Source organism: Strongylocentrotus purpuratus, unplaced genomic scaffold (genome assembly GCF_000002235.5).
Source record: "Strongylocentrotus purpuratus isolate Spur 01 unplaced genomic scaffold, Spur_5.0 spur5_scaffold_16, whole genome shotgun sequence".
NCBI classification, from domain to species: domain Eukaryota; kingdom Metazoa; phylum Echinodermata; class Echinoidea; order Camarodonta; family Strongylocentrotidae; genus Strongylocentrotus; species Strongylocentrotus purpuratus.
Genome location: NW_022145601.1, coordinates 34233936 through 34249004, shown reverse-complemented (window position 1 = coordinate 34249004; position 15069 = coordinate 34233936). Strand labels below are relative to the sequence as shown.

The 15069-nt window shown below is 36.2% G+C and overlaps 2 protein-coding genes across 2 annotated transcripts; both read right to left on the bottom strand.

The window, feature by feature from the left end:
* Positions 1-265: 265 nt before the first annotated feature.
* LOC105441771 (complement factor H-like) lies at positions 266-4913 on the bottom strand. The gene is made up of 5 exons (XM_030987557.1): positions 4844-4913; positions 4150-4335; positions 3398-3595; positions 813-961; positions 266-310 (listed from the first exon to the last, which is right to left on the bottom strand). The coding sequence occupies exons 1-5, from the start codon at positions 4911-4913 to the stop codon at positions 266-268; spliced, it is 648 nt and encodes a 215-aa protein (XP_030843417.1).
* A 2695-nt stretch (positions 4914-7608) lies between these two features.
* LOC100889597 (mucin-3A) lies at positions 7609-14503 on the bottom strand. Its single transcript, XM_030987555.1, has 4 exons — positions 13894-14503; positions 13084-13263; positions 10297-10473; positions 7609-9764 (listed from the first exon to the last, which is right to left on the bottom strand). Exons 1-4 carry the CDS (start codon positions 13946-13948, stop codon positions 7609-7611), a joined length of 2568 nt encoding a protein of 855 aa, XP_030843415.1. The 5' UTR covers positions 13949-14503.
* Positions 14504-15069: the final 566 nt, after the last annotated feature.

The following is a 15069-nucleotide window of genomic DNA, read 5'->3' as shown; positions in this document are numbered from 1 at the left end:
AAACAAATATTGTCTGAACCACCCGGCCACCGTAATCTTCAAAGTATTAATACTTGCAGTTTAAAAGCGATTACTGACATAAGAAAAAAGAAGAAAGGTATGTCACACATCCAATGCTTATTTGCTTTCTCACCAGGACATTCTACTATTGGAATCCAGCTACCATCGTCACAGGTCGATGAGGTGGTGGTGTGTCCTGCAGATTCGCATGTATAGGATATATCGCTACCATGCGTGTAGATAATGCCATCGGTAAGACCAGCTATCAAGGTATAGTTGAGTCCTTCTGCCACGGGGATTGCACATGGGTCTAGAAAGAGTAAGACATTGGAGGGCACACTGGTTATGTCATGTTTATCCTTAGCATTATAATAATTAGATTTGTTGGTGTTGTTTTGCATTTCTAGCGTAACATTCGCTTTCGAATATCAACTTCTAATTTGTCTTCATCTTACTTAATTTACGTCTGTTATGGTATTAATATACAATCTGGCGAAAGCGGAGAAAAGTGTGGGAGTATAGGTCTTTGCAAGAAAAAAACTAATTAGCTAATTCACGATCCCACGTATTTCATTGTTTCATAGCAGTAGTGGATTTGAAAAAAAATGATAATGGTGTTGCTCTTCTGGTAAAACTATGTTTGATAATTAACGTGATGTTCTTTGACCATTTACTAAACACGAAGTCTATTTTCTAAAAGGTCTAAGAGGGATCTCGGTGAACTAACAAAAGAAAAGCGATATATAAATGACCTCTACGATAAGAAAGTCAAATATATTACCGTGACAAATCCTTTCTGGGATGGTGGGAACCCAGGATTCGTTGTAACAGAGGGCGACATATGCTACGTATGGCATGGTTTCATTGCAGTAGAAGTACACAACATCAAAATCTCGATAGCCAACCTCCTGAACCGGGTCGATGTAAACGTTGTCTCTTCTGAAATGAGGCTTCTGGCAGGCTACGAACAAACGAGATGGAAACGTGAGTGTACAAGGATGTGGACTAAACAGTTTAGATGCAAGCTTAAATAGATAAAGCACAGTGGATAAACATCAACATTGCACTACAGTCAATAGTACAACATATCGGTGGCAAAATATATATCAGAATTACGATAATGCGTAATAACGCTAAAATATTAGCCAAACTTTGGTTCAGTAATGATATTTAAATAGTATTAACGATAAATGATTTTGTATCGTTGTACGTATAGGCATATCAGGACTGTCTTAATATCGTTATTTAATATAGAAGTAAAATAAATATCGTTCAAGTTAATTTCAGTTTAATGCCTGATCGAGAATTGGCTAAAAAATATAAAATTAAGAGGATGACTGTTATTAAAAGTAACAAGAATATTGGTTAATTGTTTAAATATCATTATGTGGGTTTTCAAATATTTGAAATACCTGAGTCTGGATATATTTTCAGTTATTTCTATCTCTAACATTTTCTATGCCAGTAAAATAAGAAACGCTTTTAACTTGTGAATATCTGTTCAACAATGCTTCATATTTCATCATAATACACTCTATATTAAGATTGAAACAATACTTTATTATCTTGGACTTACTTATTGGGCTGTAGACTGTAGTCAGTTCTTCCGATGGTATTGCAGTCGTTTGTGTTGGTTCTAATGTGTTTAAGAGAAATATGTGTTGACTTTCTTTCACGAAAGTTTCATAAAAGGGATACAATATATATATATATATATATATATATATATATATATATATATACGTTGGTTACATGACATTGGTAGAAACTCTTTTGGTATTGGACAATTTTGCGATCAACGATGATATAGAAAATACAGGAATGTTTTAGAATTGATGACACAGGTTTTTCTACGTGGGTTATAGGAAAATGACCCCCTGGGTAATCACCCCCGGAAAACTTTCCCCTAAGGACACCCCCCCCCCCCCCAAAAAAAAAAAAAAAAAAAAAAAAAATATCCCAAGAGACAACAACCCCCCAAGGACATTATCCCCTTAAAAATTATCCCCTGCGAGGACCAATTACCCCCGAAAAAATGTATGCTTTTCTTTAAACCAACTTATTATCAGGTTAGACTTCCCCTTTAATGGACAGGGGGGGGGGGGTAATTGTCCTCGAGGTGGTTTGTCTTGGTTGTTCTTGGAGAAGGGGTAATTGATTTTAAGGGGTGGGGTATTTGTCCACAGGGGTTATTGTCCTAGAGGGGGTATTTTTCAGGAGGGGGGGGGGGGTTGTCCTCGAGATGTTTGTCCTTCAAACACATCAAACGCGAGGGTTGACAAAGTAAGCAAAGTTTGATAGCAGTATTACCCTCAATGGATACATAATAATACAAACATGAAGGAACAAAAATTGGAAAAATTGGAAAAAGAAAAAGAGAGATAAAAACAAGAAAGAGGGGAAGTACATCGGGATACATATGTTTGTGGTAATTGTATTTCATTTTGAAATATGAAGATAAAAGAGGAGATGCACATTTGACTATTGCGTGGCCAACTAGGGATGTATTTAATTATGAGAAGACTCGCGAGGTTTCTGGACAATATCAATAAGAATATGAGATCAGTGAGCTGGTTTGTAAGGGCTGTACACCTCGGCCTACGAGTAGGGGCCTTGGAATGTTTGCATACAGAACAATGTTTGGTCAGTATCTCAAGGAGGCCACTCTTCATTCATACCTTTATGCATACCAAGTTATATAATTTACGAATACACATTATTTGACAAGCTGACAGAACAGATAGTGCTGCTCAAGCTTCAAAAAAGCACGTCGGGATATTTACATGTACAATGTTGACATATTGTTTTGCTGTCTATACGAGATAGCTAGGTACATCTCTTTTAAATCAACTAGAGAAAACGGTATATATCTATAAACATTTTCCAGCAAACATACAACATTCTCGAAACGTTTGCAGAACGTCCCCAGAGTGTTTTGACCTAAATTACGTTTCTTTAGGACCGAGGATCAGTTTAACCACACATGAAGGTATCATTTTCACGAGTAAATACCAGTGCTTACTTACCCGAGCACATTACAGCATCAGACCATTCTCCATCTACACAGCGAACCAACGAGATACCGTTTGAAACCGTACCAGGTAGACAGATAAAGAACACTAATGTACCATGTCGATATGAACCAGTCTCATATACATTATCAGGTGACATACATTCATCTGCAATGAGAATACTTGTTATCATAATTAAAAATTATTACCAAAACACATGCAGTTTTATTTGAAATGTTGAACATTGTTATTGGCAGTATTAAGAAATGTCTGCAAGACCAGTTTCAAACAAATGACCGCGATGTATACGTTATGTCTGAGATTATATGTCAATAGATTAATCTGTAATAAGCATTGATCGATTAAAAATAAAAGTATTATCTTACCCCTGCAAACTGGTATATCAAGAGGGTCCCAAACCCCATCGTGACAGGTAGCCGTGCTGGTACCATCAAGTACACCTAGTTCCTCTTTACAGGTATATTCAACGATAGCACCATGGAGGTAATACTCGGGTGCTGATTCACCTGTTTCTTGATTGGTGTGTGCAACATCTGGGTCTGTAGCAGGTGGATCACATGCTTCTATCAAAATGAATGAAAAGTACAAACCGAACTTCTCTCAATAACGATTTCAAGAACATATTTGATAAGGAACATTAGGGAAACTTCGATTTTTTTTAAAAAGCTGGAATGGTGTTTCTTTGCTATTGTCATAACGATTTTGTTTAAAACTATTATCTTATGTTGTTTTATTCGCTCTTTTTGTTCATTGTTATTGTCAGCGCAACACCGAATATGTATTGTTTAATCGGTGACTTCCATAACACATAAATCATTTAAAATATTGATTCACTTTTCCTATTATGGGTAAAATTTTCCACCATTTTACCCCTTCATTAAAATGAGACGAAATCGGTCGTATATACCCACATACACTCCTCGTTCACATATGTAAATGTTAACTTCTGTAAACGTACAAAATTGTATCTTCAACTGAATATTCGAACAATCAAATTGATAATAGTTTGCAGTTTTTGAAAGAAGGTGCGATTAGATATTACTTCATCACTGATAATTAAAAAAAAGATAAATAAAAAGGATTTTCGACCAAAAATGGAAATGTAGAAATCGTTTACCGTGACATACAGCAAGCGTCGGATCTTCTACCCATACATCTGACATACAGAAACTGAAGGCAGGACCATCATGAAGGAGGTATAGACTAGGATCACAGTAGAGGATGATAAGATCCATCTCATCATATACATCATGGTCAGGGCTGACCAGCAGACCTGGTTCAGTGAGTACTGGTGAGGTGCATACTGTATGGAAACACGAAATGGGATAAAGGTTATTTTTGTATCATTGATATATAACCCCTTCACCAAAGCCAAACTGATTTACGATTCGTTTTTCTTCATAAATGTGGAGATACCTTAAATCAATTGTGTTATGGGCACTTTACATAAATGGGGTTTCATTATTTTTCTTCAATGATAATTCAATTTGAAACATACTAATTTCTCAAGAACATCTGCTTTACGATCAAACATAAGTTCCATGTCTCCCATTTTATCAAAGATTGTATATTGAATCATCCATAAAACATCGATACATTGTACTCATTTTGACATTAAGTCCAGACAGATCAAATCAATATAAATCAACATGCTAACGATGACCTATTGCATCTTACTGCAGAGTAAAAATGAAACTTGTTTTAAAAAGGGAAACATACCAGTGTGTCGCAGTAAATTCAAAGACCATGAATGTAATTTCAAATAACAAAGAAACATTATGAATTAGAATATAAAAGTAAATTACCCTTACCTGATTCTGTATTTATGTAGAAATTGCAAATAACAGCAAGAATAATGAGTTTCCTCTTGAAGATATCCATAATCCTTGCAACGGTTTTAAAACTCCACACGCATGCGAACCACTTTATATCATATCTACCTCCTTACAGGTCAGAACTCTCTGTGTATCGGTGGTTGTTTGCCACACTATGGCATGCCCCTCCTTGAGTTTGATTGCACAAAAGGTGTGTCTGAAGTGTCAGGTGTTAAAAAGTGAACTTTCAAAAACGCTACATTATTTGCGTTTTGTTTTATATTTCTTCTTGTGGCGAGGAATGCTCAAATAAAACACTTCATGAGTTAGAGTGGCTCGGTTTGTCACTTGATTTCAAACACTATTCTGTTGTTATTAAAGTGAGAAATATGTGTTTCAATTGCGAAAAAAATATATTCTACATCAAAGTGAGATTCGAGAATACAAAATATGCCTGCCATGGTTGATTTATGCTTTCCAAGCATTGGAATAAGTTGAGCCGAATGATCCCTAATTTTTCGACATATTGTTTAATTTTGTTTAATACTGGTGGTACTTTCAAAGGAACACACTATGTAATTCTAAATTTTGGGAAAAGACTTCACTTCCCCCAATCTCTACTTACAATGTTACAGTATTATTTTTGTTTATATTACTTTCTTAGAGTTTAAAGCCTACTGGCTACCTTGCAGATTATCCTGGTATCATTACAAAGAAGACAAAAAAAAAACATCTTGAATCTTTCAAATCTTGTGATTGTTCGTTTTTTTAATTAAAATAATACAAGGAAGCAATGATCTTTGTTAGATTATCATGGTCTCAAGCTTTTCTTTTTGAATTCACGAATATTATATTTCTTTGTCGAGGAGTTGTTAAACCAAGATTGATCAAGTTTATTGAATTCGTAACAATGTGCAATAAAATCCTGAAACCTGTATGAATTCTTCTTATCCACAATCAATTTGATTTAATCATAGACGATAAACCCAATTACTGCCATATTTTACCAATATAATAAAGCTGCAAATTCTGATTGACATTGTTTTAGCATCATATATACTATAACCACTTTTCGCCGAGAGGTTTGTAACGTCTTTTCTTCTAAGATACAAATTCATTTCGAGTTGCATTTATTTTTGCATTGAATTTTTTGAGGGTTTTTATAGCCTTTCAAGCGTTTACATAATACTAGTAGTGAAACATGGCTGGATCTTCAGGGTCTGTGATCGTGGTTGCTCCTGGGTTGTAGGTAACGTTAAACTCCAGCTGTTTACAAAGACCAAATTTAAACATGAGAAAATAAATGTTGAGCGTTTCCATTCATGTTTTACATGAAGTAATCATCAAAACTCACATTTTAACATCGCAAGATGGGGAATGGGAGGGGATGGTATTGTCGATGACTTTATTCAGAAACACAAATAGAATGGCAGAAGAAATTTAGGGGTAATTATTATTATCATCATTATTTTTGTATAACGTATAAACGAATTGCATCCGGGCGCAACAAAGGAATTACACGTATTCACTGAGCTCTGTTACAATATACAGAAATGTGATACGTATTACACTAAACATCATCTTTAAGCTAGACAGCCGCGGTCCGGTCTTGCCATGTCCTTTCTGAACGAGCCTAAAGACAAGGTTAACATAAGGAGATTGCTATGAATAAAATCATTTTCCTTTTTGTTTAGTGACACCACGGAGTTTGTTTTAATGATTATCTCATGAATAGATGCATTCTTCTTTATGTTTTAACAGGGCAAGCAACACTACGGCGAATAATTTGATTTTTTTTCTTTCTTTCGTTGTAGTTCCTCAATCAATTTAAACAATAAAAAAAGTATCTTGGTATTACCAATGAATAATGCCTTGAATGCAGAAATTAAAAAATGTACAATCACCAAATATTTATTTTTTTTAGATTGAATTAATGGATAAAAGATTGAGCTCGTGCCGGATATATCTCATGGGAAAGTAAACATTATTTATTTGGTATGAATCTGAGTGTACTTTAATAAAGTAGGTCAAGCGCCCACTTACACTTCCAGGTGCACTAGAATCCGATGACTCAAACCCCTTGTGATGCATCTTGCGTCTCTCCTTAAAGACCATTGCGAAGATGAATCCGGTACAGGAAGCCAACAACAAAAATAGTGATGCAGCCCCCACGATACCAAGAAAGATCACCCACCAGCTCGAGGTGGTTTCTGCGGAAACTAAACAAAGGCGAACGTAAAAACGAATTGATTAAATTGGCAGCGGAGAGAAAGGGAAAAGGAAGACCGAGACGAGATGGAGAGTGGAAATGAAGAGACACACCCCCCCCCCCCTCTACACGCCCATAGCGGGATATCACAGGATAATGATGATGATAATGATGCTGATTAAAAGCTAAGCGTAAATGAGAAATTAATACGCTTATCAATGGAGAAAGTGAAGAAAATGTTGTCAATTTTAGCTCCCAGAAAAGTAGAAAACGTTATTTATTGAGAGACGATGAAAACAGAATAAAAATGACAATCCTGATTTAGTTTAGTTTAATGTTAGTTTAATGTTTTGGTATAGACCTTTTCGAATGGAAATAATAATAAAACAATAAACCAGAATACAAGGGCACTCATTATGCTTATCACAAACATGTCCTGTAAACAGAGAAAGCATCGTTATGCTTTCTTTAAACAAAAAGTAGGTGGCATATAATTAACAAAATTCTTCGAGCCGCCAGTTAACACTAAAAATCATTTTAAAGCCGAAATTATCTAGGAGCACATCGTTGAAGTACCTGGCCCTTGGGTAGTTGCTCGTTGATCCGTCGTAGCTCTCTTTATTGTAGTAGACCATTTAGTCTCTTCAGCTGGGGTTGTAGTAGCACCTTCTGTAATTCCTAGTGTTGGTCTGTCTATTTCAAGAGTTGTTGCGTCTTCTGTTGGAACCTCTGGGCTTGGTTGCCCAATAGTTGTCGAGGTTTCAAACGTAGGGTCAGAGGAAGCCAAGAAGGGTTTGGGCGAGTAAGTGTTAAGAAGACATGTAGTTCCTATAGATTGATGTAGAGTCACGAATGTCCCTAGATTATTTGAGGTCTCCCTGAAGTAATCTGTGCCTGTTGATGTATCATATTGTGAGGTAGCAACAGATCGTCCAGTATGGTACGAGTCGCTTGAAGCTTCTTCTTTTACTGTCTCCGTTGTTATACTTTCGAATGATGTAGCGACTGATGTAGCGACTGATGAAAGTGTCCCCAAGGAAGTATGTAAGGTTCCCGTGGTTGAAAAAGTATTATCCAGAACATGTGACGTAGGTTCACCACTAGCTGATGCTGTACCTTGGTGGCTTATGTCTGATGTTGACCCGTCAGTCGGCATTGTCGCTGTGTATCGTTGCATTGTCACTGTATGAAGCATATAAGGTGTTTTCTTGGTAGCAGCGACAGTTTCTGAAGTCACTTTCGGTTGGTCCGATGCTCCATCGACTGTATTTCCAATAGTAGGAGCACTAGACGGGTCAGCATTTGTCGTCGTGGAATATTTTGTTGGTGGTGTTAAGCTTTCTGTCGGCCCAGTAGTTTTCTGTTCCACTGTTGACTCGGAAGATATAGATGGTGTCGTGAAACTGTCCAAAGCTGTTGTGGCAGCTGTCGATATTAGCAATGGTTTTGTCGAGATATCGTCTGTACCTGTTTGTTCTGTCGACGCTGAGTTTGTGTCAGTACCATCAGTGACAGGTGAAAGGGTTGAAACTGCTTCCATAGGACTGTTTGAAATAATTTCATTTGTCCAAGAAGATGGGATGGATGTTTTTTGCTTAGATGTAAAACCGTCTAATGTGTGATCTGTATTGGTATCCGTGGTAGTAGTAGAGAGGTCAACTGTTGAATAGGAGATAGGTGCGTCGGAGGTAATCGAGGGCTGTAGCTCTGTCGTTTGCTGTTCCACTATCGACCCGGAAGATATAAATGATGTCGTGAAACTGTCAGAATATGTTGTAGCAGCTGTCGATGTAAGCAATGGTTTTGTCGAGATATCGTCTGTACCTGTTTGTTCTGTCGACGCTGAGTTTGTTTCAGTACCATCAGTGACAGGTGAAAGGGTTGAAACTGCTTCCATAGGACTGTTTGAAATTATTTCATTTGTCCCAGAAGATGGGATGGATGTTATTTGCTTAGATGTAAAACCGTCTAATGTGTGATCTGTATTGGTATCCGTGGTAGTAGTAGAGAGGTCAACTGTTGAATAGGAGATAGGTGCGTCGGAGGTAATCGAGGGCTGCAGCTCTGTCGTTTGCTGTTCCACTATTGACCCGGAAGATATAAATGATGTCGTGAAACTGTCAGAATATGTTGTAGCAGCTGTCGATGTAAGCAATGGTTTTGTCGAAATATCGTCTGTACCTGCTCTTTCTGTTGACGCGGAATCTGTTTCAGTACCATCAGTGACAGGTGAAAGGGTTGAAACTGCTTCCATAGGACTGTTTGAAATTATTTCATTTGTCCCAGAAGATGGGATGGATGTTATTTGCTTAGATGTAAAACCGTCTGACGTGTGATCTGTATTGGTATCCGTGGTAGTAGTAGAGAGGTCAACTGTTGAATAGGAGATAGGTGCGTCGGAGGTAATCGAGGGCTGCAGCTCAGTCGTTTGCTGATCCACTATTGACTCGGAAGATATAGATAGTGTCGTGAAAATGTCAAAAGCTGTTGTAGCAGGTGTCGATGTAAGCAATGATTTTGTCGAAATATCGTCTGTACCTGCTCGTTCTGTCGTAGTAAAGTGGTCAACTGTTGAATGGGAGATTGGTGCACCGGAAGTAATCGAGGGTTGCGGCTGGGTCGTCAATAATTCAGTTCCACCTGTACGTCCATTAGTCGATGGTTGAGCCGGGGACACAAATAGCGTGGTTAAGTAAGTTGTTGATGTTTCTGAAACAGACAAAGGTGAAAACATCCCCCTAAATTGAGATTTTAAATACTCAAATATTTGTTACTTTCCGGTTTATATGGGTCTTTCTGGAAAGTCGAAAAATCAACCGAGGCCAATATGATAAGTAGTGCACGCGATGCTGTGTATGCTTATTGTCTGTTATAGAGAAACATACTTCAGTGAAAATAACGTAATTTGTGTCCAATTTTAATTTGTCGGAAAACCTGTTTCAGTATCATATCAGAAATTGTTATTAATCACTTCTCTGAATCTATTCCGCATGAATATATTAATTCCGTTCTATTGTGTGTGTGTGTGTGTGTGTGTCTCTCTCTCTCTCTCTCTTTCTCCTCCCTCTCACTTTGTTCTGTATATCTCTTCATATACTGTTTGCCTCTATCTCTTTCTTTATCACCATCTCCCTTTTGTTAGTCTCTCTTTTTTCCTACATATATCTGTATTTCCATTAAGTACCAATCAACACAACCTTTACATAGTTAATAATCGAGATGGTTTTGAAAATGAGGATACCTGGACACAATACAGGTGGTTCCCAAACACCATCGTTGCATGTTGAAGTAGTTGGACCTGGGTCCCCTCTTTCACATGTGAATGATATACGGCTACCATGTGTAAAGATGACACCATCAGTTTGACCAGCAAGTCTGCTATACGTCATGCCATCTGCAACTGGAACTTGGCAAGGGTCTGAAATGAGAAATGACGGAAATTCCATTTTTCTGAAAAAACAGGGAAAAGGCTTTTTGCAAGGACCCATAGCCAGTTTCGGGTCCGCCTCTTGTTGCAGTTCTTTCCGTTAAAATAATATGCGTAATAAAAAATGGTTTTCTATTTCGTGAACATTGAACATTAAGTGAATTTGTATGGATCAAAAGTGTAGTCTGAAACTCATAGACATTCCGCAGTAACTCATTGTTCCCACGAGTGGCGATAATTAACGTATGAAAGGTAGGTTGTGTTTATGGGGACCATAAATTGATTTTCATACACTTCTACAGGACTTTCATACGACAACCGACCTTGTTGATTTGTCACTTTACATAATCAAACGAAACTTACACTGAATGTTCAAATTACAAATAAATGTCATTTGCCAAACAATGTTGGTAGAAAATGTATACTGGCTGAGTAATGAGCATATAAAGATAATGAAATCAAGTAACCCAGACACCATTTGTGTAGTCCCATATGCATCTTTCTGTGTACAGTACTTGTTACTTTACCAAGACTTGGCCAAATTTATTATGATTTCCATGACTCCAGAACCTTGCAGTACACACCGATATTTACAAGCTACATGATCACCTTTTTTTGGATTAATTCCACACCTTTTCTTTCACAATGCAAACGCATGACCAGCACTCAACTTTATGTTTAAGATACAAAATGTTACACGAATAAAGAAGAAACCGAAACAAAATAAGAAAAAGTGGAGGAAATAAGAGAACAAGAACAGAACAAGGACAAGAAAGAGAAATTCAAGGCGGAGAAGAATGAGGAGGAGAAGGAGAGTAGGGTGAGGATTAAACTAAATCAATGTCTTTCAATATTCCTTTAACCCTTACTGTACTGACATTTTCGGAGATTGCGCCGTAACCGCTCGAAATTTTGAATGGTCGTTTCATGACTTTCCCCCCTCAAGTCTTACGCACATTTTGATACCATTTTCGTAGAAATCGGATATACCTGTAAGGTGTTACATAACAATTAGTATGCGCATGTCATCAAAAAAGTGCTATAATTGCATATATTCATGTACAAGCAGAAATGTGAAGATATGAATTGATATCAAATTGCTTTTATATGTTTCTCAAAGTAACTTGATGTATTTCAGAACAAAAGAATACATTAGAAATAAAACAATAGATATAATAAGAAATAAAAAAACAATAAAATACATAAGAAATTAAATATTCGAAAATCGCATCAAATTTGCATAAATCATCTTTATTAATTACATCAAATAACTATTTTGTGTTAGAAAAGAAGTTTCATATGAATAATGAGTTTCAACATTCAAAAAGTGGAGTCTGAAAATTTGTGTAATGATTCTAGTTCCCTTTATATATTTCCAGATTTGATATTCATGAATGCGTATTCATAATTTATGCAAATTAAACTATGCATTTTCAAATATCATAAAAATAATGAAACCTCATGAATTTGAGATGAAGGAAACATTTATTCAATACATTTTCAAGATTCTTCACAAGTCTACGGACAAATATGTTGAGTTTTCTGTAAAATGCATAAAATTAGCATTTTGCATAATTAATTAGGCTATAACGACAAAAATTTGCATATTAGGAAAAACTAATTATACCATCTTGTTCCTTACGTTAATATCTACAAACGTGCAAGTTTTCGCGTTCATCGGACATTCGACGGTCGAGATCATAGGGGGGGGGGGGCCTCCCAGGCCCCCCCCCCCCCCCCCCCCCCCAGTCAGAGAGTGCTCGAAATAGCCCAGTACAGTAAGGGTTAAAAATCAAATGGACAGGGACTTAAATTTCTGAAACGTGTTTAACAAACATAGTAGTTGTTGGTTGTCGGGCCAATTCTTCGCGTGCTCGATTCCATTCAAACAATTCAGACTGCCTAACCATATGTAAGTTCTAATCGCTTGGGCAAATATTTCGTAGCTACTTTCGATTAATTATTTCTCATTATGAATCTACCCCATTATATATTTTTCTATCTTTAATTTTTATTTATGACAAATGATACTCATGTTATAAGCTTTAAAGATAAAGACCAGTTATGGTCATACGATTGCATTGTGAAAGAAACGTTGTGGAATCGATCAGAAAAGGTTGATTATCTAGCATATAAGTATTGGTGTGTACTGCAAGGTTCTGGAATCATCAAAATGATAATAAATATGGCCCAGTCTTCGTAAAGTTACAAGCACTGTACACAGAAAGATGTATATGGGACTATACGCACACCTGCGCGACACGTGCCTTTATCTCTCACAGACCATGTAGATCAACTAATTTACCAACATTTTAATATATCAATTAGTAGGCGGTTTCCCGGCAAAATGTTATCATCATGTATTAGTCAAAACATATTCTTTCACATGATTAGTAATAAGAGCTTCCATTTCCTTTTTTTTTTTTAAATTGGGGCGTTTCCAAAACTGGTCTTCACCTTTAACTACCATTTACTTTACTTGTTGGTATATATGGCCATGCATTTAAAATGTGAATTTCATTTAACCTACAAAATAATCATGTGTATTAAAGACAAAATTAAATACAAGTACTATAGATCACGACACAAACTTGTACTTACCATTACATATTTCAGTAGGAAATTCTGGTCCCCACGTGCCAAAAAGGCAGATAGAGGCCTGTGCTACATAAGGTATGGTCTCGTTACAGTAGATGTAAACTGTTTCAAAATTGTTGTAACCATCCAGGCGATAGGGTTCTAGGTAGGCAATCTGTGTTCCAAGATCTGGATATACACAATCTTTAAAAATGAGAAAATACGAGATTCAATTTCGCTCATTAACAAGATTATCAATCTTGTATTTTACCTGCTGCCATTTCTTAAATTCCCAGAATTCTGGAAAGCAAAATCCTCTCCGACACTTGAAGTATTATTACACTTACACTCAGCATGCAATAAGTTTTATGTGTGTAAAAAAAGCTCATATCTGTTGCTTATTAGTTTACTGTTTATATAACTTCATTAAACCCAACATTTTTGCTTACTCCATGTTTTGATTTATTCATACGATATTTAGTTGTAGTTTTGACATTTGCATCCAATAACTGTTTTAAACTTTAATTTTCATTGCTGCTTTTCATTGTTAATATAGAATTGAGAACGGTCCTACATGGTTGAATCTTAATAAATAATGTTTAATTTTTACTAATGCGAGTGTCTAATTTAACCTGTTGAAAACTGAATTTATACTCCTGATATGTTTTATACAGGAACCACCCAGCTCCAGTAGGAAAGTAATTAATTCCTAATTTCCAGCGGCGACCGAGCAGGCTACTAATCGGTCGGTCGCTGCTCTGATTTGTGACCATAGCTTTATCAATTAATGGAAATACAACGAAAAAAATGCATTGACAAAAATATGTCACTTACCTGCATTGACTCGCAGAATGTGCCACACCAGTGAAATTATAATGAACCAAATCATTGTAAAAATGTTGTATTGATCAAAAAATAAGTTCAGAATGTTGTTTAGCGAAAAGATATTGTAAAACTATTTAACGATGATAGGTGATGGTTGTGAGATATTCTGAAATAATTTCACTTCAACTGATCAGATACACTTCAAATTTTGAAAAGCTCTCTTTTGGACACTCATATAACTACCACACAACTTAAAGGAAATGTGACTTCAAGTACAGAATAAACTATATGCACATGCCATCCATTATATTTGACTTCTGGTAATATATATAGCTGTCACAGAGTCAGATGAGGCCCTGTCATCCAAGCACAGCATTTGTTTAGGTTACGCTTCGTTGTGTACAGACGCCTTTGCAGCGTTCATTACTTTAATAAAATATTGCAATTCATTAGTCAATGTCAATCATACCAGTCGCTTGTCAGAGATTGATGACATACAATGATTGACAGCCGGTGCCTTTGATCGCGTAATTCAGGTAGGAGCGACAAGTGACAGGTACTAAAGTTTTGTTTGTCAAGTCTATAACTGACTTAATGTTCTCTGTTTGATCAATTCATTCAACATTTATTAAGGAAATAAAACAAATAGACGTTCCCTATGTGATTGATACTCACACTGCATTTGAATTGCAATAAAGCATGTTCTGAATAAGTTCGCTGTCCTTTTGTACAATAATTGTCTTCAAACACAGCACATAAAAAAAAAAAAAAACATTTCCATAATATGCCATAATATGAAGTTAAGCATTGTGGCATTGTCCTCTCTCGATATCCTAGAATGTTATATTATGTACGCCGGAATAGACTATTATTTCCCTAACTTTCCTGACTTCAATATAAAGTTAACTAATTACAAGAGTCTCACAAGTAATAAAAAGTCTACCTAGACTTTTAATGTTTTACAATTTAAGATATGCCTGTCATGGTTGATTTGTGCTTTCTAGGTATTGGAGAGCGTTGAGCCGAATGTTCCCTCATCATTTTTTGTTAATACTGGTGATACTTTTATAGGAACACACTTTATGACACTTAATGATCTTTATTATATTCTTATGGTCTCAAGCTTTTTATAATTCACGAATGTTATATTTCTTTGTCGAGGAGTTGTATACTCAAGATTTATCA

Bases quoted from the DNA above. Each gene is read 5' to 3' on its own strand.
- LOC105441771 (XM_030987557.1), bottom strand. From the start codon at position 4,913: ATGGATATCTTCAAGAGGAAACTCATTATTCTTGCTGTTATTTGCAAT. The intron at 3,596-4,149 runs GTAAACGATTTC...TCATTTTGATAG, and splicing joins GACGCTTGCTGTATGTCACG to AAGCATGTGATCCACCTGCT. The intron at 962-3,397 runs GTAAGATAATAC...GTTTGTTCGTAG, and splicing joins TGATATACCAGTTTGCAGGG to CCTGCCAGAAGCCTCATTTC.
- LOC100889597 (XM_030987555.1), bottom strand. From the start codon at position 13,948: ATGATTTGGTTCATTATAATTTCACTGGTGTGGCACATTCTGCGAGTC. The intron at 13,264-13,893 runs GTAAGTGACATA...TCATTTTTAAAG, and splicing joins CATTCTGCGAGTCAATGCAG to ATTGTGTATATCCAGATCTT. The intron at 9,765-10,296 runs GTATCCTCATTT...TGTCTGTTTCAG, and splicing joins ACCACCTGTATTGTGTCCAG to AAACATCAACAACTTACTTA.